The following is a 26,008-nucleotide window of genomic DNA, read 5'->3' as shown; positions in this document are numbered from 1 at the left end:
TTATTAGAATCAGCTGATTGAGTGAATGGTTGGAACACAAATGTGGCAGGACTTTTACTCTCTGAAGCCGGACTTTTACACCTTTGCTCGTACACAGTAAAAAGTAGGGTATACTATGGCTCTGAATGGTTTTTCTAACACTAATATTGGATATAAAACATATTATTTTAATGTAGCTTATAATAGTAACACTGACAGAGTGATAATTTGCCCACAATATTACAAGTCCTGCACAATGTTCTGGAAATTGCTGGAGTCTGGAAAGACTAGCAACAATCAGTCCTGCACTTGGCATGGAGGATGGCTTGCTGTGCGACAGGAATGGCACTCATACACCTCAGAGGGGGAGAGGTGAGTAATTGTAGGTGCTAGTTTGAGGTGCTGCTTACCTCTCCATCACCCTTCACATGTACTCGAAGTCAGAGCTGTGATAGGTCATCTGGAAAAGAGGAAAGACTCATTATATAGAGACTCATTATATAGAGACACCATACAAAATGGAGGTGCATGAGAACCCAGTCAAAGAGTTCTTCTGAAGAAGTATGGAACGTATTGTACCGTACTGTTCTGTGCTGTATGAAATTACACTATTGTGCAAGATATTGATAACACAACAACTTCAAAAGACGAATTCTGACAATATAGGTCTGGCTACGCCAGGCTAGTTTGCTGCCTCACTGTTGTGATGAGACTGTTGCCTCCAGAGTGAGCTTCATTTATCCTGCTGACTGCAAGCTAGTTGGTGAGATCTGCATGACATGTACGTAGGCCTTCTGTAAGTCCATCACACTTAGGAATGTCTGGACTTTAATCTGCCCCATAGGCAGTGCAGATTAGCTCTTTGGACTGGTTTGTTTGTGTTTTTAAACGATCGTTCGTCATGTAGTCTTTGAACAATATGCAGTCTGTGTTGCCACAGCATTTGAGTGAAGTTCTCTGAAAAGACTGTGAAATGTGACATTATCATTAATCTAGCCTTGCCCCCCGCTGCTACCCCATGGAACAGCCCGGATATAGACGAGGGAAAGATAAAAAAAAAAAGAGATCTCACTCCCTCCAGTGATAAAGCTCAGACTGCAACACAATCAATCTGCCAAGTCTGAATGTGTCATTCTCTTTTTGTTGAGTTTGCCAAAACACTGCAGTTTTCTCGTCTTGCACATTGCACACTGTTGGAGAGTACAATAATGGCCTGGCATACCGTCACCATGCCCAAAACCAGGCAGTTGAGGACACGAACACTGTGCTAACTTCAACTGTTTCCTCCCCCTCTTCTGTCACACACACACACACACACACACACACACACACACACACACACACACACACACACACACACACACACACACACACACACACACACACAGAGAGAGAGAGAGAGAGAGAGAGAGAGAGAGAGAGAGAGAGAGAGAGAAAGAAAGCTGTGAGGTAGACCCAGCGTCATTCTGTGTCTACTCCATCTGAGGGACCATTGGAGAGAAACCTATCCAGTGTGTATTTAATAGTTAAAATCCACCACTTTGTTGGCTATGTTTGAATAGTTTTCACACTAAGGAGCTGATGCACGAAGACATTAGCACCTGTTTCAATGCTTTATTTGCACCATAAAACCTGGCGTTATTTACACGAACAGAATGCACATGAATGAAAGTACACTTTGCCAGGCGCAGGAGAGCTGTCAGGCAAGCTGTGCTTTTTGTTTACTAATGCATATGCATTTATGGGAAGGCTGAGGAAAAGCTGGGAGTACTGTTCAAAAACATGGAAAGAGAAGTGCTAAGAGCGATTGATTAGGCATTTTGGCATATGTATGAGAACAGCGTACACCTGTTTTGCGGTGAAAATGTATCAATAGGGGAAACTTTACAAAAACAGAACAGAACCCGTATTCAGAGCACCGGTTCTACTTCTTTGAATCATGTCAAAAGCAACATTTAATCCAAGTCCCTGTGCCTGCCTGAGAACGTTAAATCTGTCACTGCACAGATCGGGCATGGTGGAGCAAGGTAGTGGTGGTGACGTCTGTGGCTTTGGATAAAAGCATCTGCTAAATATCTGTTGACTTTATAACTTTAAACAGTTTGAGTGTCTTTTAAGTGGCGGAGAACTACTTCCCTTCCCTTCCATTACCCTGCTGCTTGTTGACATAATTCCATGATCAGTAAACCTTTGATTCCTCTTCATTTGTGACATGAGTGATACCGTTCACGTGTGGGCACAGACGATGACCATTGGGGGGCGATGGCGAGCGCTGCATACCTGATGCTGAATGTTTAGTACGCTCCATGTAATACGACGAGCACAGCGTGTGCTTCCTGCAGAGCGAAAAAGGTGCTAATTACGCTTCCTTTGTCCATCTGGCCCTGAGTTTAATTACCTCTGAGCCTTGTTTGTTGAGGCTGGGGTCAGGCAGGGTCACGGTCGTTATCGTTGCGTGCTTCTCTGTATTTCCCTATCACTATATAATACAAAATATCATCATCCTGCACTAAACAATCTTTTTTGATTCTGAATTCTGGATTGACTGTGGCTATACTCGGTGTTACGGTGTGTGTGTGTGTGTGTGTGTGCGGTGCGGTGCGGTGCGTTGCGGTGCGTTGCGGTGCGTTGCGGTGCGTTACCTGGGAGCTGTTGTCATCGCTGGCCTCTCCGGGCTCAGGGCTCTCTCGGTCTCGGCGTGGCCGGCCAAAGGGGGACGGGACCCGGGGGGAGCCAGCGGTGCTGCCCCCTGAGGCAGGGTATGGGGAGCACGTCACACTGCCCTCTGACACACACACACACACACACACACGAAACACAAAACACACATATTTACGCACAGAGAATGCAAACTAATATATTGCATGTAGCCAGAGAACAACACACAAGTGTGCGGATCTCAAGAACACAAGTACAGCAGGCCTACACCACTGAACATTTTGAATAATGGTCTGAATGCAACCACACACAAACACACAGACAAAGCCCATCGCAGAGACTCCATCACTCCTGCTGCCTTGTCACCGTGTGTGAGCGGCGTCCACCGGCCCCAGACAACACAGGCCCCGGCAACTCCTTAGTGACGAGGCAAACAGATGGCGCCGGTGACGGAGCGAGCGCCGCGCGGCAGCGTAACGAGCGGCGAGAACGAGGAATAAATCCTCGCCGAGAGCCTGATCAATATGTGCGGGAGAGAGAGCGAGCGGCCTCACGCCGGCTCCTTCGGCACATGAAACATGAGCGTTGCGTGCGGGGCGCTGCTCTGATGCTATCAGCCAAAGGCGGGAATGAAAAAGGCTCTCCGTGGACTAGCTTCCCGAGGGAGCGCCGTGCTGTTCCCCCTCGGCTCCCCAACACACGGTGTGACAAGCGAAATGAATGTGTAATTAAAAAGACATTTGGAGCGCACGCTCTGGATATGGGCTTGTGTGTGTGTGTGTGTGTGTGTGTGTGTGTGTGTGTGTGTGTGTGTGTGTGTGTGTGTGTGTGTATGGGGTTGTAAAGTTGATTTAGTGGTGGTGTAGAGAGAACTTTGGTCACTTGGGCCACTTGGCCATGGTGGTGAGAAGAGGCTGTAAGTAACACATGCAGTCGTTCACACACACACATGCACTCCGTGATGCTACCTGAGTGATCTCTCCTCTGTCTGTCCATCTCGTCCAGACTGTCCAGCAGTTCGTCAATCTGGACCTTAATCACGGTCAGCTCCTTCTTGATACTCTGCAGCTCCTCCATTTTCACTGGAGAGGGACGGAAAAGATACACGGAGATGAGAGCGTGTCTGAGTGAGGCGAGAGGGGAAAAAGAAAGTGACATTTTTGATGAAGAGATTGCTCTATTCAAAGCCAAGAGATAGGGGAGACGATGGCGGCTGGATGAGAGAGAGAGAGAGAGAGAGAGAGAGAGAGAGAGGGAGAGAGCGGATAATGAGAAAGATGAGATCCCCACAGCTGATCATCATCAGCACCACGCACACACACACACACACACACACACACACACACACACAGCCCACGCATGCGGCTGAGAGGACCAGAGGAGACGCACGAGAGGAGGAAGAGGAGAGGCGGCCTACTGATGTTCCCAAACGAGACGCACGGGCGGGGGACGACGGGGAGACGCAAGGGCGGGGGACGACGGGGAGACGCATGGGCAGGGGGCGACGGGGAGAGACTTGTGATCGGCGCCGTCCAAAAAAAAAAAAGATAAAAAACGAAAAGGAATCGTGTCGCGTCTTTGATTTGCGGAGCGAGGCGTTTGGGGTCGGGGCCGTCCCTCCCTGACGGTCAGAGAGCTCTCCGCTGAAGCCCCGCCGTGGCCCCAGTTACATGGCCCGCCGTCCTCCCCCCCGCCCGCGTAATGGCGTTTTTAATGACGCGCCCGTCTCTCGAGCGTGACCCCTCTCGCTGGCGTTTATCAGCGCCCCAATCGGCATGGCTCACCCCGGCCGACGCACGTCAGCCATTCCAGCCCGCCTCACACCATTAAAAAGCTGTTTTGACCTCCAGGCTACAAAGGCAAACTCATTTCACTGCGATGTGCCGGCACTAAAAACTATTAAGGCTTGTAATAAAGAATATAAACACTTCTTATTGGTTACGCACTATTAATTTGGGATAATTGCGTGCCCTGATAGGCTAGGTTTGATTACGGGCGGGAGTGTTCGCAAGTGGAGGGGGTTGTTAATGAAGGAACCATCTGGAGCATCATTGTACACTCTCTCTCTCTCTCTCTCTCTCTCTCTCTCTCTCTCTCCCTCACACACACAGACACACACACACACACACGCTCACACACTCACACTTTGCCCTGGGGATGCAACTTCACTCAGGGAAATCATAATCTATTACTGCTCCACTGCAAAATACACATAACAGTGTGACACTCCAGCACTGACAGAGAAACCACTATGTTGTATTGTTTATATCTTTCTAAAAGGTTCCTAAAGGATCAGAATAAGGTAATTACTTTATAAACAATTGCAGCGGGACAATAAACATACAAATACACACACAACCACCACCACAACAACAACAACAACAACAACAACAACATGGAGATATTAGAAACACACCACTTGCTACACATAGTCTTTCCCCATAATCCCTGGCCTCGAATCAAACTCAATCTCCTTCACCATCATTTAACAGCATTCCATTTAAACTGTGTCTTCACAAAAAGTCACGGTCACCATGCAACCATTAGACGTGCAGTCCAGTGTTCTGGATTGCCTGATGCCCTCCCTCCCTCCCTCCCTCCCTCCCTCTCACTGTCCCCTGATCAGTTTCAGCTGGAGAGGTGTTCTCACACTTGGCGGTGCTGGAGCTGCTCCCACTGATCCTGGACCTGTGCCTGAGCTGGAAGCGCTCTCTGCTGCTGCGGTGGACCGCCGAGGAGGAAGAGGAAGAGCAGCGGGGGCGTTTGGGAGGGGTGACGTCTCGTGAAATGGTTGCCATGGAGACAGGAACACGCTGGTAATCAAAGACTCTGTAAGTGCACACAGACAGACACACACACACACACACACACACACACACACACACACAATGTCATGAAGAGATGAACGCTAAAGTGTCAGCCTAATTTAAGTCATGGCCACCTTTGCCTCTCTTGAAAAATCCTCCACTTATACACCATAATTCCTTTCTCGTATTTAAAAGAAGGCTTGACCTGATGGTGCCGTATCTGCTTCAATATGAATTACCTTCTTTATAATTCCAGAAAAAAGAATTATGCCAACACAAAAGGCCCCCGACTGTGTGTCGTAACAAGAAAGGTGCCCTTTTATTGCAAAACCACAAAGGACACTTAAAGTATTTATCTCCCTTCTTGCCTGCTGCTGAAAGCACACTTTCAATGGGCAGTGTCACCTTCAGTGATGTGGTTCAGTCTCTGACCAAAGAGCCAATCTATGGTGTAGTGCATGGTCATTGGATGGGGAGAACGTGCATATTGGGGCATGACTGAGAGCCTGTGGCGGACCCTCCTTAAATCACACATCTCATATAACCTTGCCTGCACTCAGACAAAACACACATATCCAGAATTAGCTCCTCTGCCTGGCTAGATGACAGGCCTTTCTTGTGGCTGTACTTTCCTGTGCCTCTCCACGCTGTATAACTGTCGCTGCCTGCAGAGGACTAAGTGTCTCTTTGACAATAGAGTGGAACGGTTAAAGCTTTATGGCAAATTCCAGCCCTCTGTTTCTCTACGCTTCCTGCCTCAAACATCTGCCTCCCTCACTCGCTCGCCTCTCTCTTTCTCTCTCTCTCTCCCCTTCTCCCACTCTCTGTCGTGTTTTCTCTCTCTCTCTGCTCTCTCTCTCTCTGTCTCTCTGCTCTCTTTCTCTCTCTCTGTCTCTCTCTCTCTCTCTCTGCTCTCTTTCTCTCTCTCTCTGTCTCTCTGCTCTCTTTTTCTCTCTCTGCTCTCTCTCTCTCTCTGTCTCTCTCTCTCTCTCTCTGTCGGTTTCTGTCTGCTCTCTTATCTCTGTCGCTGCATGAGCCGTGCGATGCCATGTGTGCTACACTAATCAGCAGCGGGCTAATCACGCCGTTCCCATGCAGCTGCCCCTGCGGAGGGCCGCGCGACGCGACGCCACAGTGCCAGGCACCCCACCGATTCCCCCACCGATCCCCCTGCCGGTCCCCCCACCGATCCCCCCAATCTCCACCACTCAATCATCCCCAGCTCGCCCGCCGCAGACAGACAGAGAGAGAGAGGGAGAGAGGGAGAGAAGAAACAAAAACACAGAAGAAAGACTCAACAGTTTCAGTTTTTTTTTTAAGTGCTGTAAAGCTTTGCTTGTTTGTTTTTTTTTCCTCTCGCGTGTGCGTCTTGCTTCTCGAGCCGGAGATAGCTCAGATGTTACATGGCGTGCCCAGGGGTTTTGGAAGCGCATAGCAGTTAGCGACCTTGCTACAGCGTCTTAAGATTTGAGGGGAGCAGAGCAGTCAGATGAAGCATGTCTGCCTCACACCAGTCAAAGACGAGAGAGGGAAGGCTGGGGAATGGAGGGAACATAGCACAGTAGAACAAATAGAACACAGAGAAGGCTGGGGAATGGAGAGAACATAGATAGAAGTAGAAAAAGAAGCAGGGAATACAAGGAGGAGAGGGAGAAAGACACAGAGGAGAAGAAGAAACACACAACGTGATGGATGAAAAACAGCACTGATAGACAGGTGAGTAAGAATCCCTCCAGACAGCAGTGGGACAAGACAGATAAGCAGCGAGCAGGAGATAGAGGCGAGAGATGGGGGACCTGACCATCACCCTGCTGCCTGTGTGTCCCTGAGAAACAGAGCCAGGGAGAGAGGGAGAGAGAGGGAGAGGGAGAGAGGGAGAGAGGAGAGAGGAAGAGGAGAGAAGGAGAGAGGAAGAGAGGGAGCTGGGGAGAGGGAGAGAGGAAGAGAGGGAGAGAAGGAGAGATGAAGAGAGGACGTGGGAGAGAGGGAGCTGGGGAGAGGGAGAGAGGAAGAGAGGGAGAGAAAGAGCTAGGGAGAGAGGGAGAGAGGAAGAGAAGGAGAGAGGGAGAGAGGACGTGGGAAAGAGGAAGCTGGGGAGATGGAGATAGGAAGAGAGGGAGAGAAAGAGCTAGGGAGAGAGGGAGAGAGGAAGAGAGGGAGAAAAGAAGCGAGGGAGCAAACAAGGAGAGAGCGAGCACCAGAGCGGGAGGGCCATAGCGAGCAGTGAGGCCCCATCAACTCAAATGGAGTGTTTCTGAAATGGTCCTTATAAATCTAAAAAGACAGCTGAGACATTTTTCTGAGGTGACGAAAGAAACCATCCAAGAGATTTCATAGGACAATTTGAGCAGAACATTTCAGGGGAACGTGTGGCATATCAAGCACAGAGGCAGCGGGGACACAAGGGAGGATGAACGACTCGCTTTTGACATTTCCTCTCTCTCTCTCTTTCTTTCTCTCTCTTTCCCTCCTCTGTCTCTCTATCTCAGTCGCTCCTCTATTTTTTCTCCTGTCCTTTTCCCCCCCTTCCTCGGGCAGGTGGTGCCGGTGGCTCAAGGCTTGAGGGAAACATATCTCAGGGAAAGTGACAGCACCTGTCGTAGAGCTGCTCAGAGTAGCAGTCATAGTCCAGGTCGTGGTCAGATCTGCAGGGGGAGAGAAACAGGGCACAGGTTCAGCGCCCCTCGCATGGGGACGGACACGACATGATCGTGACCAAAGCAGCTGTCCATCTGAACCACCACATAAATGGATGGAAGCCTTATTTACACATTACCAATTAACACAGAGGAATACTTACACATATAAAAGTACAAATAATACATCAAAGCTAGTATGTTCAGGTGATCAGATTTCTGTAGATGAAGAGTGTGACATTTCCAGTTTGGCGGTGAAATGAAAATGAAATCATTTAAACATTACAAAATTAAAAAATAAACTATTGCTTATCTACAGAAAGAGGGGACAGAACTGGTTTCCAAGTATTCTGGCCACCAAAAACAGGGACATCTGGTCACCTTATGTAGTAGGGTAGTACCAGCCCAATTCTAAACTGACGGAATGGCATGATCTATGTAGCAAACGCAAATACGGTATAATGTACACCTAGTCTTGGGTGGTGGTGTGTGAGTGTGTGTGTGTGTGTGTGTGTGTGTGTATGTGTGAGGGGGGGGGGGGCAGCTTCATTCAACATGCATAGATAATGTCCAAATCCTTAAGCCATTTTCCAGATCACTTCCTTCTCTAATTGCATTCAAGTATGTGATTCAAGAGAGCAGGAAGAGATTTCATCCAATCACGGGAGCCCCAGCCCAGTTCCACCCTCCAAAGCAGGGCTGCAGCTGTGTCAATCTCATTTCTGTTGTAGCACAAATCAGATCAACCAGCACAATTGTTTTATGTCTATTGGTGGGCCAAATCTATCGGAGATGTCACTGACTAAGACCTCCTCAACTCAGAGTGCAGGCTTATATTCGCAATCACATACTGGGTTTGGGTCGAACAGGGTAACACTAGAAACCTAAGAACAGAGTCACTCTCTTCTCTTGGCCAATTCTGCTCACCTAAACTACATTTTACTGTTTATCAATAAGCAAACAAAATAATTTATCTCATTGTGTACAACTCTTCCTTTGACAATAATGTTGTGGTAGGCTATGATTTACTTGAGTAATATAGGGCAGGATTACGTAAAGGGCGGCGAAATGACCTGCCTAGCAACAGCAACATTATTTTCATCTGGGGGGTGATATCTCGGGAATCCAAGATAGCTTTTTACTCACACAAAATGATGATGTGTTTACTGCTGCTGGCTAGATTGTGAAACCATATTTCCTGCATTTACTTGCCAGCAATAGCGTGAGTTGTAGCAATGACACTGTATTTATTACTGCATTTTGTCAACATCAGAAAAATATGATTTGAGCAAACAAAACCTGAAGCCTTCTGATCCCTCTTAAGGTTGTTGGCATTTATTGTCCCATTATAGGCTATCAAACAAACCCAGAGAGACACTCCTGCTTTTGATAGCTTAGGCCTCCTCATAGAAATAGAGCAATATATGATTGGCTATTCAAAACGGATCAAAATGTCATTATCTATACAGTCCTACTGCAGTAAAACTGTAAGCTGTAAACTGCAGTAAAGGCTTTTGTGGTTCTTGAACAAATGTCCTTATGTTTAAGAATAAAATCTAGATTTTGGATGAGTATCACTTCTGCACATTTTGACTGGCATATTTTGAATTTCAATTTCAACTTAGGGGTAGAGATACCCTTTCTGCACACACACCATACCACAGCACACACACCATACCACGGCGCAAAACAAATTAGTAAAGTCTTCAATCAGTGTAGTATATGTGTAAGACTGCAAAAGCATTCTGTGTGCTGTATGTGTGTGTGTGTGTGTGTGTGTGTGTGTGTGTGTGTGTGTGTGTGTACCATTGCCATGATCCGAACCAGGGAGCATGCAGCCCAATACAGATCAGCTAAGACTAACGCACAGTTCTGCATTCATCCAGTGAGCCTCCCCGTCGCTCCACACGGCCTTGGCTGCATTTGTGAGGCGTGAGGTATAAACAGCCTATTAGGGCGCGTCTGATGGAGGGTTTATGTGTGCCTCCATGTTGAAATCAAATGAACTAAATAACAGCAAAGGTTCTGACGGAGGGTTTATGTGTGCCTCCATGTTGAAATCAAATGAACTAAATAACAGCAAAGGTTCACTGAACACAAATGTGTGAAAAATATTTATGCTGGAATTGCCAGATCCTCTCGGCTGAAGTTAATTTCGAATTCACAATCTCAAGCCTTGTAGAAAATGCGATTCCCGAGCATGACATTTCATTTGTATTGAAGCCCGTGTAGAAAATCCATAACTATTGGCTGCAGAGCCAGCCATCACCGGGTTACAGACATTCTATTTCATTCACTGGAGAAAACCAATTCTGTAATGAGTATGTCTGAGTGTGCGAGAGCATAGGTGTGTGTGTGCGTGTGTTTGTTTGTGTGTGTATGGAAGTGTGCGTAATATGTGTGTAGGCACAAGTGTTCATTTGAATAACCCAGAGAGAGACAGAGAGAGAGGCGTTCTGCGCCCTTCTCCAGTCCGTGTGCGATTAGATGGAAAGCACGCGCACACACACACACACACACACACACAGCCTAGAGTAGCGCTTGAGCGCGCCGCAGCCACCCATGGGGTGTCAATCTCCTTAAAGGCCACGCACACTACTCCACACCTGAAAGGTCGCCTGGCAAAATAAGTCACGGACATTCCAGAGCCGTTTCCTCGCAGCCTATGTCCATATCAATTTGTGTGTGCGCGTGTGTGTGTGTGTGTGTGTGTGTGGTGGTGGTGGTGGTGGTGGTGAGGGGGGACATTGCGTGTTCTTGCCGGCTGACCTTTAGTCTTCCGAAACGCTTTGGCGCAAAGCTCCCCGGCTTCACCAGTGATTACCGTCAGCGGCGCTGATCATTCACGCCGGGCGAGGGGGCCTGGAATGGCTGTTTAAATTACAGAGTCCACACCTCTACAGCGCGCCCAAGTAGGGAGATGGAGAGCGCGAGAGCGTGCGAGTAGGAACAACGGTAATGGCTGCCATTACCGCTCTCTCTCTTTCTCTTGCTTTCTCTCTCTCTCTCTTTCTCTTTCTCGCTCTCTCGGTCTCTCTCTCTCCTGTGGAAGGACTTGCATGTCGGGGCTTTTATGGCGTCTCGTTAAGAGTCCACCTTTGGGCTGGCTGGTCAGCGGAGCGTCTGTGCAGCATTGGTAGTCACGCAGGTTACTGCACTGCCCAGGGACAGCCTCAACCCAAGTCATATCGACAAGAGTATATTTACAAAGTGGCACGCTCACAGAGCTGAATACTGAATTTTGGGCCCAATTCACCTTACCTCCTCCCCACACACACAGGCTATTGGCTGAGGTGTCAGGTACATGGCAGAGCTTCCCATTAAAATGCACTCTCTCTCACACTCTCTCTCTATCTCTCTGTCTCGGTACAAAAGAAGGAGGGACACACTCAGCTGGACGGCAAGGTCTCCGGAGGCTAATTAGATTTTTTTTCATGAGTTCACATGCGACAAGGCCATCCCTCAGACAAGGCTCATTATGCTAAATCTAAGCTGCGTCCCTCTGTCTGTCCGCGGCTCCGTTGGTCCGGTCATCATCTCCGCTAGACGCTTCTCAGCCACCACATGGATCACTCCTTCTCGGGCCTCTTCTCTGTCTCTTCATCTATGTGTCTGTGGCCTTGTCTTCCCAGTTTTTTTAGGCTCTCCATCTGTCGTCTCTTTCCAGACAGTTGGACTCAGTGCAGTTATTTTTCTCTCTCTCTCTCTCTCTCTGCTTCCCTCTGTCTGCCAGCGTTCCCATTCCTCTGTTGCTCTCTGCACGCCATGGGGACAGGAAGTGACCTCACTGAGCGTCCCCCATTTGCATGCGGCCTGGCCTGACACGCAAACCCGGCGAGCGTCTGACAGTTTTATGGGCGGACGGAGGCGGGGGGGGGGGGGCTTCTTCGCTCCGAACCAGAACGCCCCGCGCCGCCAAGATGAGCGATGGCGATGGCCCCTTGCTCTGAGATCCCCCTCCATACGTCACAGGCCCAGGAGAGCCTCCTCGCCAGCGAGCGAGCGAGCCAGTCACTATGATTTATGTCTCTGGGGGGGGGGGGGGGGGGGGGCAGTCGCACGACGCCGCACACGTACGCACACACACACACACGCGCGCCTCGTCCTCCGTGCTGTTGGCTCATTAGCGCAGCTGCTGGCTCCTCTCCCTCCGGGGACATTAGGCTCTACAGTATATCTATAATTTACAACACATAAGTGTTTGCGGAGCGCGAGACCATTAACTACAATGATCTGCACAAAGGAGGCGGAATCCATCTCCATTTTTCAGCGCTCCGAGTCTCCTGCCGCGCGGGGCGCAGGGGCGCAGGGGCGCAGGAGCGCAGGAGCGCCGCGGATCCATTTGTTTGGGTACATTTGTTTAAGAGATCATTACGGCACTAATCATCCGGGAGACCTGGAATCCCAATCAACAGTCGGATGGGGCCCCTTATTTCACTCCTCTCTTTGTTGTTGTGGGTTGTGTTTACGTGGCCCTGTGATTCTGCTCCGTTCTGTTCGCTTTAGCCTCCACCTCTTACTCTCTCCACCTCTCCACCTCTTCTCTCTCTCCTCTTCTGTCTCTCTCCTTTCCCCTCCTCCCATACAAACAACTTTTCTCTCCTCTCTATCTCCATATCTCTCAATCCCTTCCCATCAATATTAACGCTTCCCTCCTCTTTTCTGCATTCAGTTCTACCCCTCTCTTCCTCTCCTCTCTCCTCCCTCTCCTCTCTTCCTCCCTCTCCTCTCTTCCTCTCCTCCCTCTCCTCTCTTCCTCTCCTCTACTTTTCTCAGCTTGGCTCTCTCTGCTCCTACTCTTGTTATCTCATCTCTCCTCATCTCTGCTTCCCTTTCAGTGTGTAGTTTACTGCCATGCCCCCCCAACACACACACACACACAAACGCCATCTCTCCCTCCCTACTCCAGCTGTACTGTCCCCTGAGGAGGGGGGATTGATTAATTCAGATTCAGCATTCCCTCGCGCTTCTGAAATGAATCAGGATCAGCGCGGCGTGACTGAGCTTAATGGGCTGGAGAGACCATTTCCTGCCACTTCAGCGCTGCTGCCGCCTCAGCCCGGCCACAAGGCCTGAGTGGAATGCCTCAAACACTGCGGACCACCGCCATCAACTCCAACACTGCAACACCACTGCAGACCACCACCATCAACCCTCACACCGCAACACCACTGCAGACCACCATCAACCGCTATCAACTCCAACACCGCAACACCACTGCAGACCACCACCAACCACCATCAACCGCCATCAACTCCAACACCACTGCAGATCACCATTAACCGCCATCAACTCCATCACACGCAACACCACTGCAGACCACCACCACCCGCCATCAACCCTCACACCACAACACCACTGCAGACCACCATCAACCGCCATCAACCCTCACGCCACAACACCACTGCAGACCACCACCAATCACCATCAACCGCCATCAACTCCAACAACGCAAAACCACTGCAGCTAACCAACAGACACCAACATGATGAATACATTCCTGTTGGCTACCATCATCAACACTGCCACAACCAACCTACAACACTGCAACACAACACCACAATAGTATAATATGATATAAGATAAGATAAGACGCATATTAATAATGCACACATATTATAAAACCATTAGCACCAAACCACTTCCAGTAGCATTAGTCCTATCAAAATACACTGAAATGTACCTACATTAGCTTACAGCTATTTACATTATGGATTCCTAATCTTTTCTCCCTCTGTTGGTGCCAGTTACACTAAACAGGATTGTGTGAAACTACATCACCAGGGAATAAGGTTCTCTGCTGCTCCCAAGTTTCAGGAGAAACATCAATGGAATGTCCTTTCCACCCAAGAGAACCCAAGAGGGGGTTATTTGTAGAGGTAGTCGTGGACAAAAAAGTCTGGGCAAAATGAGGCCTTCTTGTAAGACAAATTAAAATCGGGAAAAAAACTTTACTTTTAAGAGTGCTATGTGTGTTCTCCAAGAGCACACACACACACACACACACACTGTCCTTTACAAAGAAACACACACACACACACACATTTTTAGCACATTTTGTCAAACATACACACACACACACACACACACACACACACACACACACACACACACACACACACACACAATTACATACCCCTCCATCTAGATACACAAAAGATTCATCAAAATGTACCTTGGCCGTCCTCTCCTCACCATCGAGAAAACAGGTCTGCTTTTTGAGAAACGTCAAAGTCAAAGGTGTCATCAATCATCTCTCGCGTCATTTCTGCAGACATCATCATCAGTGCTGACATCGAGCATGGAAAAGCAATTTCACGATGCCAGCACTCTTCTCCAATTCTTTAACATCTCACATCTTTTATTGCACAGAGACTCTGTGTGTGTGTGTGTGTGTGTGAGTGCGCGCGTGTGTACTAGTATGTGTAGAGACATTTGGGAGGACAGGTTGTGGCACACACAGACAGTGAAAGAGGACGAACAGAGAGAGGAGTTGTGAAGGCGGAGACCCAAACCCCCCTCCTGTAGCAACACAGCGTCTGTCTGCGTGGCGGTGCCAGACATGACGACTGGGCTTTATGGACAATTCTACTGAGGGGGTCGTCCATCAGTGCTGGACCCGTGCTCAGCATGTCTCCATACACAAGCTGTGACAGAGGCATCGATCCACGGTGGTAATTACCGAGCGTGTATTTACCGTCTGGGTCAATAGGATGGAGGGGTGTGTTATTCTCACACAAGGGTTTTATTTATGTCAAATTACCCAAAAAAAAACAACAAATGGCCTCTCGGTGACTATCGCTGTGCCCAAACGATCCTCCCAGGCTTTATTCAGTCCCTCTCAAAACAGGTCACGCGCATGTGTCTGCGCATGACATTATTTTTGCACCAATTTTTTTGTCTTTTAGGAAAAAGTCATTGCTAATCTGAAATTGACTAGGCATGGCTGCACTATGCAGCAGCATCTCCAGAGGCTGACTCTGGATCAGACATAAATCCATCAGTCTGCTGCTAAATAGACATCTTCTGGTCCCTTCGCACGAGACACAGTCTGTTCTCGTTTGTGGCTCCTCGATGGCGGAAATGCTATCCGCGCTGGGGCAGCCCTCTCTACTCATCTGTCTCTTAGAGCACCTTGGACACCTGGACATGGCTAACTCTGTTGGCATGGCTAACTCTCAAGACACTGTTGGCACGTCTTACCCTGATCTCCTTGCACTTTGCCAGGTTGAGCAGAATAAGTACTCAGCATTTACTCCAAGGTCTCCTAATCTACTGAAGCTTGATTGTCATTCCTCAATTGCAAGACATTACTTGATCATTGTTCCTCAAAACATCTGGCATATGAGTCATATGATATGACCACATGTCCTGTAATCTACAGATAATGAGAGTGGGAGAGAGCAGTGGTACATTCACACAAGAGAAAAGGTCACCAGGGCCATTTAAGCGATGGGACTGCACTGAAGAGGAGGCCGACCAGAGTGAGCAATGAAACCGAATAGCTGACCTTCACATGTTCAAAGGCCGCCGAGAGGACCTCATCACACAGGCAGATGAGCCCATCACGCCTACACAAACGGAGATCAAGGATGGGTGCCAAGTCCACGACTCCCTGGGCCCCCGCAGTTAGGGATCCACTGTTATCCCTTTTGGCTCCCGGCAAATGAGAGAGAGAAACCAGCCATGCCGAAAGGGAGGGGTGAGATTTATTCCACTGTGTGAACAGTGCATCAGTTATGGGTGCCACCCATCTATGTTCCGTTCCCTTCACATTTACAACTAGCAATCACAAGGACTTGCGACAGAGTGTCTCCTCGACCCAGCAGGAACCAGACCGGCAAACATCACGTCTGCTCAGGTGTTCGGAGAGTTCTTCCATGCGGTAGCTACATGACTAAACATAAACTTGTTTGCTTAAATGGAATCTAAAAGGCAGCAATTCTTATACATAAAAAGGCTTGTGAGGTTTTTAATGAACCATCAGGTGCTTTTGCACCTGCTTAATTACAGTTGTTCACAGTTGCTTTGGCATATGTCTAAGATTAGAATTAACATTTTCAAAACAGCTTGTTCAGACTCCACATTAACTAGTCACTTGTGAACATTGTGAAACCGCAATCTGTCATTCTGTGAACAAATTGTAAAAGCTTTGGCATACAAACAAGTGTGGGTGATTATCTGCAGAATCATTTACGTGATGTCATGTTGATGAAAATGTATTACACTGCTTCTCTAGTGAACAGCATTCCCACTCAAAACATCCTGCCATCTATTCAAGTCTTGACAGCTCAAATGGTTAAACCATTAAACATGTCAAGCATAGCCTACATAGCATGCGTATCACTGACATTGTATGAATCGTTTGACATGTCTGCGTGATGATAAATTACTTAGCCATTTGATCTTTGATGATTAAATTCAGGATGATGAGGTTTGATTCAGTATGTTCAAAGGCGGGAATTGTGGAAATGACATAAGCCACTGAGCCACAGCGAATGTGCCAGAGAACCAGGAGGGGGATGTACAGTGCCGCAGTATCTGCCAGTGGATCTGACTGAAATGTGTTGCGCTACATCTTCCTACTGGGCTTTACAGCACAGATAATCTCACCCTCCACGGACTCGTCTACAGGGACCCCGTCCTTGAGAATCACAAAGTGGCCGTGCAGGAAAGATCATGCCAAATACGCCACACGCACGCCATTGGGGAGTGATTGGCTGGCCTCAGGCGAACACTGATGACAGCACGTTCAATCAAATCCTTCAGAACATTATGTAATCTGGGTGCTCTTACCTCAGGGTTAAGTGCAAATGGTGAGAAAATTGGCAATACATGTGAGCAACGGTACAGACAGCCCAAGACCACATTAGACTGAGCCAGGGCTAATATCAGATCAGTAGGGAAAAAAACCCTCCGACGTCAATTTTGGGACTAATTTTATTGTTTTGTTCATCATCAGCTACAGATGGCACATCTGTGACTGGCATATGAAGGAAAAGTGGTGGTGAACTGGCTGGTTTTACCACCCACAGGGTTTCTAAAAAACGACACAAATAACCTGGGCTTGATGGGCTCAGACTGCTCTGAGATCCAGCCATCGTCCTCATGAGCATCAGTCACTGCTAAAGTTAAACCCAGTCAACCTCAAGCACTGCCTCTGTCAAACGGCAACAACATCTCAGCTCGGTCCACTAAATGATGGTGACCTGGGGTCGGCAAATATCGCAATTATCATCCTCAGTCGGACAATAATTTGTTTTCAAAGCGTGATCTTAACATGGCATCGAAACGAATCAATCTGTGCTGCTAGTGTTTTCGCTTCAAGAGATGTTTTAGTGATTTACCCCCTCCTTCCCTCCCACGCAGGCTGGACAAAACAGCCAGTTAATGCCGAGTTGTGAGACGAATGACAAAGAGAAACAAGCCGGTCTCCTCTTAAAGCCTCTCAGTGCATTTAATACACTCCTCCCCTCTGCGGTGCGATTTCCTCTTTTATCAACTGAAAGCTTAAGTGCATCTCATCAGAGAGAGACGGCCTGAACAGCGCTGGGCATCTGTCTCTGAGAATGCCCATGAGCTGATGTCCTCCTACACCACCCAACCCCCCCAACACACACACACACACACACACACACACACAGACACACACACACACACACACACACACACACACACACACACACACACACACACACACACACACACACACACACACACACACACACACACAGACACACACAGTATGTCTTCATCAGGGGTCTGCATTGATATACACAGCTGTATGCCAGCCAGCCAGCCAGCCAGCCAGCCAGCCAGCAGCAGTCTTTTGAGGGATAGGCCGCTTGCTGAGAAGGGAGTAGGGGGTAACCGAGGGGGCATTATGTGGCAAATCACCCCGGGGGTCTGGAGCGCAGAGCTGCGCATTCGTCCGATCTGTTAGGACTCAGGACAGGCTGTAAACAACCCGGTGCCCAATCTGGTATTCATGTTTCCACAGAGGTCCCTTGTGGAATTCAGATCGGGTTGCCTTGGGAACGGCGGGATATTACCCGGCTTCCTCATCGGCGTTGTGTTTGGAAGATATGATTCAGGCTCCCTATCATGAATGGCTGTTGGCTATTGCTGATGCTTCCGAGAGCGGAGCGAGCATTTACAAGCGTGCGCTGCATTTCAGCTCCCCGGGGGACGCACAGGTCAACAAAGACTGAAAGACAAATAGACTGGCACGCACACACACACACACACACACACACACACACACACAACATGCTCACAACGATGTACTCACACACACACACACACACACACACACATACACACACACTCACATGCATGCGTATACGCACTCACTAACTCACTCACTCACACACAGACACACATATACACACACCAACACACACACACACACACACACACACACACACACTGGCAAACCCACACCAAATCAAACAGAGCTGTCCACAGGAGAACCAACCCAGCCGCCTCCCCACCCCCACCTCCACCTCCACCCCCCTTCCTCCGGGTCCCCCATGTCAAACTCATGCATACGGCTCCTCTTGAAGCCGCGAGCAGCCCTCCTGCGGGAAGTCGGTTTAAAATGCAGACCGGATACGGAGGTTTCCCCATCCCAATCCCTCTCAACATGCAGCCTCTGATGAGTTTGGTTGGAGGGCACGAGAGACAGAGAGAGAGAGAGAGGAAGAAAGAGAGAGACAGAGAGAGAGACAGAGAGAAGAGAGAGAGAGAGAGAGAGAGAGAGAGAGAGGAAGAGAGAGAGAGACAGACAGAGAGAGAGACAGAGAGAAGAGAGAGAGTGGAGAGGAGAGAGAGAGAGGGGTCACTAGAGGTGTTGAGGGAGGGGTTTTTGAGAAGACAAGGAGCCACACACACTCCTGCCTGCATCGGGGCCATGAGAGCGTTCCAAGGGAGGCAAATCAGCCCAATCAAACGGCATAAATCACCCGGAGCCCACAGCTACGCAGGCGAACATAAGAGAAGCACATTTACATAAGTGATGGAAGTCATGCTCCCACTTTGTTGCACTGATATGCAAATGTGGGTGTTTAAAACCTGGGCATGCATGTGTACCTGGGAAGTGTGTTGTGTGTGTGTATGTGTGTATGTGTGTGTGTGTGTGTGTGTGTGTGTGTGTGTGTGTGTGTGTGTGTGTGTGTATGTGTGTCCATGTACAAGTGCATATGTGTGCACATATATTAGGCGTGTGAAGGTGAGTGTGCTGCATCTATGTACTGTATGCGTGTGCGTGAGAGCATGTGGGTAAAAATGCATATGTGTATGAGAAAGGGTGTGTAGGTGTGTATGTGTGTTTTTTTTGCGTGTGTGTGTGTGTGTGTGTGCACGTGTGTGTGTGTGTGTGTGTGTGTATTTGTGTGAGCTGTTTGTTTTCTCAGTGGCTGGTCAGATCCTCAGGGTTGTAAATGATGTTAAATGGAGCGTGGAACAGCAGTTGCGACCAACCAGAGAGGAGGTATGCAAAAAAAAAGACAATGAGTGTGCAAGAGGAGTGGAGGGATGATGATGATAGAGAGAGAGAGAGAGAGAGAGAGAGAGAGAGAGAGAGAGAGCGAGAGAGAGGGGGAAAGATGGAGGAATCAGGGGGGAATGCAGGAACAAAGGTTAATAGCTGCAGCACACGCGATGTAAACAAGTTGTCTGTCTACTAATGTAGTCTGCCTGGAGCCCAGTGAAGCACTGTGAACCTGAACAGCATGCATCGCCTTAGCATCCACATCTCATTGCCCAAATAAGTCATTCCATACGAAAAGATAGTTAATGGCACTTGAAAAGGCATTTCGCTGTCAATGTTAAGGCCATTCAGAAATGCATCTGTTTGGTAGTTGTGCGCTAGGCTAGTCTGATCATTCAAGACCACCTACTCATCGGCTCAGCTGAAGCACACCCAAAGCACTGATTTCCAATCTAATAGCCTGATATACAAACATACAGCGCTGGCTACACAGGATTATGTACAGTATATTGGCAGACCATACATATTTATTTGAAAATTATGCAAAACATACAGGAGGAACGAACCTATTGCACACAGACAGACAGACAGACACACAGACAGACACACAGACACACAGACAGACACGCACGCACACACACACACACACACACACACACATACACACACACACACACACACACACACAAAAGCATTCAGTTAGACATTTTAGTTTTGAATGACATCAATTGACTTCTCACAATGCAATCAAATTAAACTGATACGTATACAAATTTGATTTCAGGACCATAACATTGCAATTTAAGGCATTATTCCATTACAGCATACTTTAGGCCTGCAAGTTTTAATTCTAATTATGCTGTCATTATTTGTATAATGCTACTGCGTAGAATCTTAAGTGCACACTGTATATAGCTTTGTCACTAAGATGCAACATCCTGCCATATGAGCTGCATGTAAACATTCTGCCTTTATGCCAATGTTCTTTGTTTGACTTAGATGTGAGTGGGGCCAAGACTTTTAGCACTAGCTAACCATTTCAAGGAATTACTGTATGCAGATCAGCCAAGCTGTTGGTTAGAGCTAACTACAGTAATAACTCCAAGGAGAATTGAGGGCAGCATACCACTGCGCTGGTTCACCCCTACCTCCTCTCCCATCGCATAAGGTTAGACCAAGAGATCAAATGGCTTAAGTTAAGTCTACATGTAGAGTGAGAACATGTATATGATTCAAAGGTATTTAGGAGACATTTACTCTTTGAATCAACATCTATTGATATTGTTACATTAACTTAGTCGAGGCAAATATTCCTCATAAGTCTTTTAAGTACTCAGTGTAAGTACTGTTGAGCTAGATGACAGGTTAATCAATGTGCTAGCTATTAACTACAGGATGGCCAGGAGGGACACATTATTGCCTGTCTAGGTATTAATATGGTCTCAATCTCTAAGTGGGATTATGAGAGAGGATGAACTGACACTAGCTGGTTAGCATGCTAACTTTAATGATATCTTAGCCACACCATATGTAGGCCTTTGTGACAATATGTCAAAAATGTTATTACTGCATACTGTATGCTGTTGGCATTTCTTGTTTTTTTATGTTTTTAAAATAAAATAATTCCAAATAACACCTTTAGTCTTTCTACACTTCTTACTTAACCATGTCTGATAAACAATAGAACAGGAAAAAAAGAGAGAAAATCAATTTTCTTCTTGCAGGCATTTTCATAAACTATGTTGACTACAGCAAGTTCTTGGTTCAGACAATTCGCTTAGAACTTCAAATCCAATCCTCTTTACTTTAACTACAGACATGCAAATTCTAGTTATTCTAGTCGTCTAAATTGTAGACAAGTAAAAAAATACATTAACAATATGTAAAAATTGGGTTAAGCCTAATGTCACTGAAATCTAAAACGGCCTGCCATAAATATCACTAGCACGCTAACACACTCTCTCGTTCACATACGCTCTCGTCTCCACATCACTGCTGCCCCCCCCCCAGGCATCTGTGTTGGCACCGGTTCCAAGGCGACCAGACTGCGCTGACCGGCCTGGCCCATAATGACAGATGGGGCCTGGGCAGCCACAGCCAGCGCCTGGCCCTGGCACTCCTGCGAGGGCCTCCCCTCACCGTAATGAAAACTAATGATGGGCCATTAGAGGGCCACAGCGAGCTCCACAAATGTAGTCGCCCCTCGCTCTCCACAACACCCAAATACAACACTGCTCAGAGAGAGAGCACTCAGAGGAGACACCTGCACTACAGCACAGCGCCTCAGAGGAGACACCTCCACTACAGCACAGCACAGCGCCTCAGAGGAGACACCTCCACTACAGCACAGCACAGCACAGCGCCTCACAGGAGACACCTACGCTACAGCACAGCACAGCACAGCGCCTCAGAGGAGACACCTACGCTACAGCACAGCACAGCGCCTCAGAGGAGACACCTCCACTACAGCACAGCACAGCACAGCACAGCACAGCACAGCACAGCACAGCTCAGCGCCTCAGAGGAGACACCTACACTACAGCACAGCACAGCGCCTCAGAGGAGACACCTACACTATGCACAGCACAGCACAGCGCCTCAGAGGAGACACCTACACTAACGCACAGCACAGCACCTCAGAGGAGACACCTGCACTACAATACAGCACAGCACAGCGCCTCAGAGGATACACCTGCACTACAGCACAGCACAGCACAGCGCCTCAGAGGAGACACCTGCACTACAATACAGCACAGCACAGCGCCTCAGAGGAGACACCTGCACTACAATACAGCACAGCACAGCACCTCAGAGGAGACACCTACAGCACAGCACAGCACAGCGCCTCAGAGGAGACACCTACACTAACGCACAGCACAGCACAGCGCCTCAGAGGAGACACCTACACTAACGCACAGCACAGCGCCTCAGAGGAGACACCTACACTAACGCACAGCACAGCGCCTCAGAGGAGACACCTACACTAACGCACAGCACAGCGCCTCAGAGGATACACCTGCACTACAGCACAGCACAGCGCAGTAGCCTACAGCACAACACCTCCAGAGAAGGACGGCGGGAGGGAGGGAGAGAGAGAGAGCGAGAGAGAAAGTGTGTCTGTGAGAGAGAGAGAGAGAGTGAGAGAAATGTTTGATTTGAAAACAACCATAAGGTCAATTAAATCAAATCAATCTACTTGTTGATAGTCATTAGTTATTAATTGCCTTCTTTACAAAGCATTTCCTCCCCAACTGAGCCAAACAGAAGGTGCACTCCAGGTGGAGGCCCTATTTCTGCATCCACTAGAGATCGAAAAATATCCATCATGTCTAGAACTCGTTTTCAGTTTTGTGAGATGTGAAATTTCTGTAACAATTGGGTAGGTCTATCTGTACAGCTCTTTGTGTGGGTGTGGGTGTGTTTGTATATGTGTATTTGTATGTGTGTGTGTGTGTGTGTCTCTCTCTGTGTGTGTGTGTGTGTGTGTGTGTCTTTGTGTGTCTGTGTGTGTCTGTGTGTGCCTGTGTGGGGGGGAATGTTTAGAAGTGTGTAAAGGTAGAGGTGTAAAGGTAAATATATTCATACTGAGTCCTTTAGGTACAAGGTGTTAGGTTCAATACAAATTCATACCAGATGTACCAAATGCAGTCTTTAACAAGCGGCAACATTCTAAACTGAACAATGAAGCCTACCCGGAAGTTCGAAAAACTGCAATACCTCGAAAATCCGCTGGGGACTGGTCACAAAACAGAGCAAATTTCCATAGACGCCCATGTTAAAATGTCCGTTTTCACGGCGTAAATTCGTGTCTTTAAAGCCTGGTCCCATGGACTTTTATTGTATTTTTCGGTAGTTTCCCGGTCCCTGACAACTGTGAGGGGGGTGAATTTTTTTCTAACTCGTTAGTTTAGATCGCATTTGGATATAAAAAATTAATGACGTCGTCAACTTGATTGACAGCTGACCAATGTCGAGGTTGACGTTGCCACTGCCAGCCGAGTGGACGTCTCAGCCGTGATCCTGAATCTTCATCACCGTATCCTCTCTGAACATTTGTATTGAAATATCTATGCTATTAACTGTACTAACCGACACCAGAAGAGGACATCACTCTAGTTTTCCGGTAAGTGACATTCCACTATTATTTCACGTAGCTGCTAGCTTATGTGAACGTTGGCACTATTTAGCATCAGTAGCAAGCTAACGTTAGCATAAATCGCCAGGACAGCGTCTGTGGTATGTCTCTGGTTTAACCTACCGCAAACATGCTGGCTTACTATCGGAAATCCCCACGTAAGTGTAACGTTAAGGAAGTAATGAACTAATTTGCTTATTGTTGAAACCTAATGGCAGAAGCACCCACAAACATTCATTTAAGAAATGTAGTGAAAACCGCTGTTGTGAGTTAGCTTCATGTTAATGTTACTAGCCCCAGGTACTTGAGTTAGCTGTAATCAACAAACAGACTGTGTAAGGGTAACATATTATGTTTTCTTCAAAAAACCTTTAGGGAATACTTAGTCTGTTGTCAATTTACAGCCTCGGTTGTTGCATTTAAGATCAAAACGTTTGTGAAGACACTAACCTAAGCCGAAGATTCCTCAATCCTCACATTAAACGGCTTGCTTTCGGCTTGCTGAGGTGAACCGAACCTGACTGTATACTTTGAACACGGGAGCTGTGATAACGAGCGACATCTAGTCAACATACCATTGTCAGTTATAGGTTAGACACAAGGAAACAAAGGTGTACTGTAACATATGCGTGTGCCAAATCAATATATGGAACACAAGAACAGACTGATATGTCCCACATTGGAGTGTAATTCAAATAATTTGATTATAACAATGATTAACAATCTACCATTCTTGCCTGTGTCAAGTTTCTCTTTAGGTGATCCAGCCAGGCTGAACCAGTGGGTGCTGAACATGAGGAGCTGGCTCCTAACAGTTCTCGACCAGTGACAACTTCTGATTTCAAAGACTTTTCACAAGCAGACCCCTTCATGATTACCTTATTTACATCTGAGTTTGCAAAGCGGTCTATATACTGACTATTTACTAGCTTACAACATTGTGTTATTACCTGTAATGCTCAAGACATAAGTAAAAATCCAAATGTACTTCCGCATCTGGGTCTTTAATTCAACCTACTGATTGTTTTTGCTCCCACTGCAATTTAATCGTAAATGTTTGACAGCATAGACAAAACTGGTTTGACACAAGTTAAATGTAGGTCACAGTTGACCAGAAAAGTCCCATAAACATTTATGTTTTTATTTTCAACTTCAGTGCCATCAACAGTAATTTTGTTAATGAACAGACATTGGTTTTGACATAAGTAAAGGAAAGGGTGTAACAGTCCATCAGTTCTAGACAAAAAAAGCGTAGAGTGCCAATGTTCAATATCAACAGCATCTCTTAGAAAAGTTCCATAACCATTTGTAAGTGCAAGTTCAGTGCCATCAAAATGCAGGTTGCCTACTGAATTCAACTGGATACAGACATTCAACAATATATAAAAAAAATATTCATTGCCCCTAGTAGACAGATTAACCTGGTCTCTAAGAAACAATGCAAAGTTGTGTGGATGGGGCATGAGACCCAACACAAAGCTGCTGTTCACCCATACTCGATCTTCTTGGGGTTTGTGGATCCCCATCGATGACGCAGATATGATAATGGTCATCTGGGGGGGGGGCCGCAGATGGAGATCACACAGGTTCTGCTTCATCTCTGCGGCAAAATCCACTCTTCAGGGACTAGGCAAAAAGGAGAAGGATGCTATGCACCTCAGTCGACCCCAGCCAAGCCATACATGAACACGGTTCAACTTACCAGCAAATTCAGGTGGGTTAGAATCAGTCTTCGACTTCGGTGGCTTCGCAGTAAACGTAGCAGTAGCCTAGCTTGCCAGTATCGTAACCGTAACGTATTAGCTGCTTAGCTGAACAAGCCGAGCAGAACAGAACACCTGTTCGGCTCAGTTTCGCACAAAGCCCGCCCTTTCACCCATTTGATTGGATTGGCCAGAATGTGGGCGTGGTTATGATCTCCCAAGATTTCCCAAGATGGCGCCGCCCATACCCCCCATAAACGGCTTCATTTGAGTTCTTCAGAAATCTATGGGTGACGTCACAGACGCTTTGTCCATATTTTTTACAGTCATGCCTTTTGTGGTCTGTGGTGGACAGACACAGTGCTACATAGTTCAACAAGATGATCACAATACATATTTGCCATATCCAAGAACTCTTGTTGAGTTTCAGAGCGTATCTTTACAGTGGCCCCAAACATGTGTTGCTTGGGTTCTGTACTGAATGTAGGCCTATTATGAGCACATTATTGACGGATAGCTCCCCAAGAAGTCCACATAAAGCTGGTGCCCCTGGGCAACGGTGCCGGAGGGGGTTGGTTCAGAGCGCTGTGGATAACTTT

General features: G+C 47.5%; 1 protein-coding gene across 3 annotated transcripts in view; it reads right to left on the bottom strand.

Annotated features, from left to right (window-relative positions):
- The window catches only part of si:dkey-234i14.2 (RNA-binding Raly-like protein), a 41,089-nt gene that overhangs the window by 1,268 nt on the left and 13,813 nt on the right, over positions 1 to 26,008 (bottom strand). For 2 of the 3 annotated variants that reach the window (XM_062546979.1, XM_062546978.1), the window contains 5 exons: positions 8,039 to 8,089; positions 5,288 to 5,466; positions 3,606 to 3,719; positions 2,622 to 2,764; positions 390 to 439 (listed from right to left, as the gene is read on the bottom strand). In XM_062546979.1, the coding sequence (XP_062402963.1) occupies positions 404 to 439; positions 2,622 to 2,764; positions 3,606 to 3,719; positions 5,288 to 5,466; positions 8,039 to 8,089 (523 nt within the window). In that variant the 3' untranslated portion in view covers positions 390 to 403. The remainder of the gene's footprint in view (positions 1 to 389; positions 440 to 2,621; positions 2,765 to 3,605; positions 3,720 to 5,287; positions 5,467 to 8,038; positions 8,090 to 26,008) is intronic. The other variant, XM_062546980.1, reaches the window with a different exon arrangement.

Source organism: Sardina pilchardus, chromosome 10 (genome assembly GCF_963854185.1).
Source record: "Sardina pilchardus chromosome 10, fSarPil1.1, whole genome shotgun sequence".
NCBI classification, from domain to species: Eukaryota; Metazoa; Chordata; class Actinopteri; order Clupeiformes; family Clupeidae; genus Sardina; species Sardina pilchardus.
Note: the sequence above shows the minus strand (reverse complement) of the source record. Positions and strands in the feature narration are given on the sequence as shown.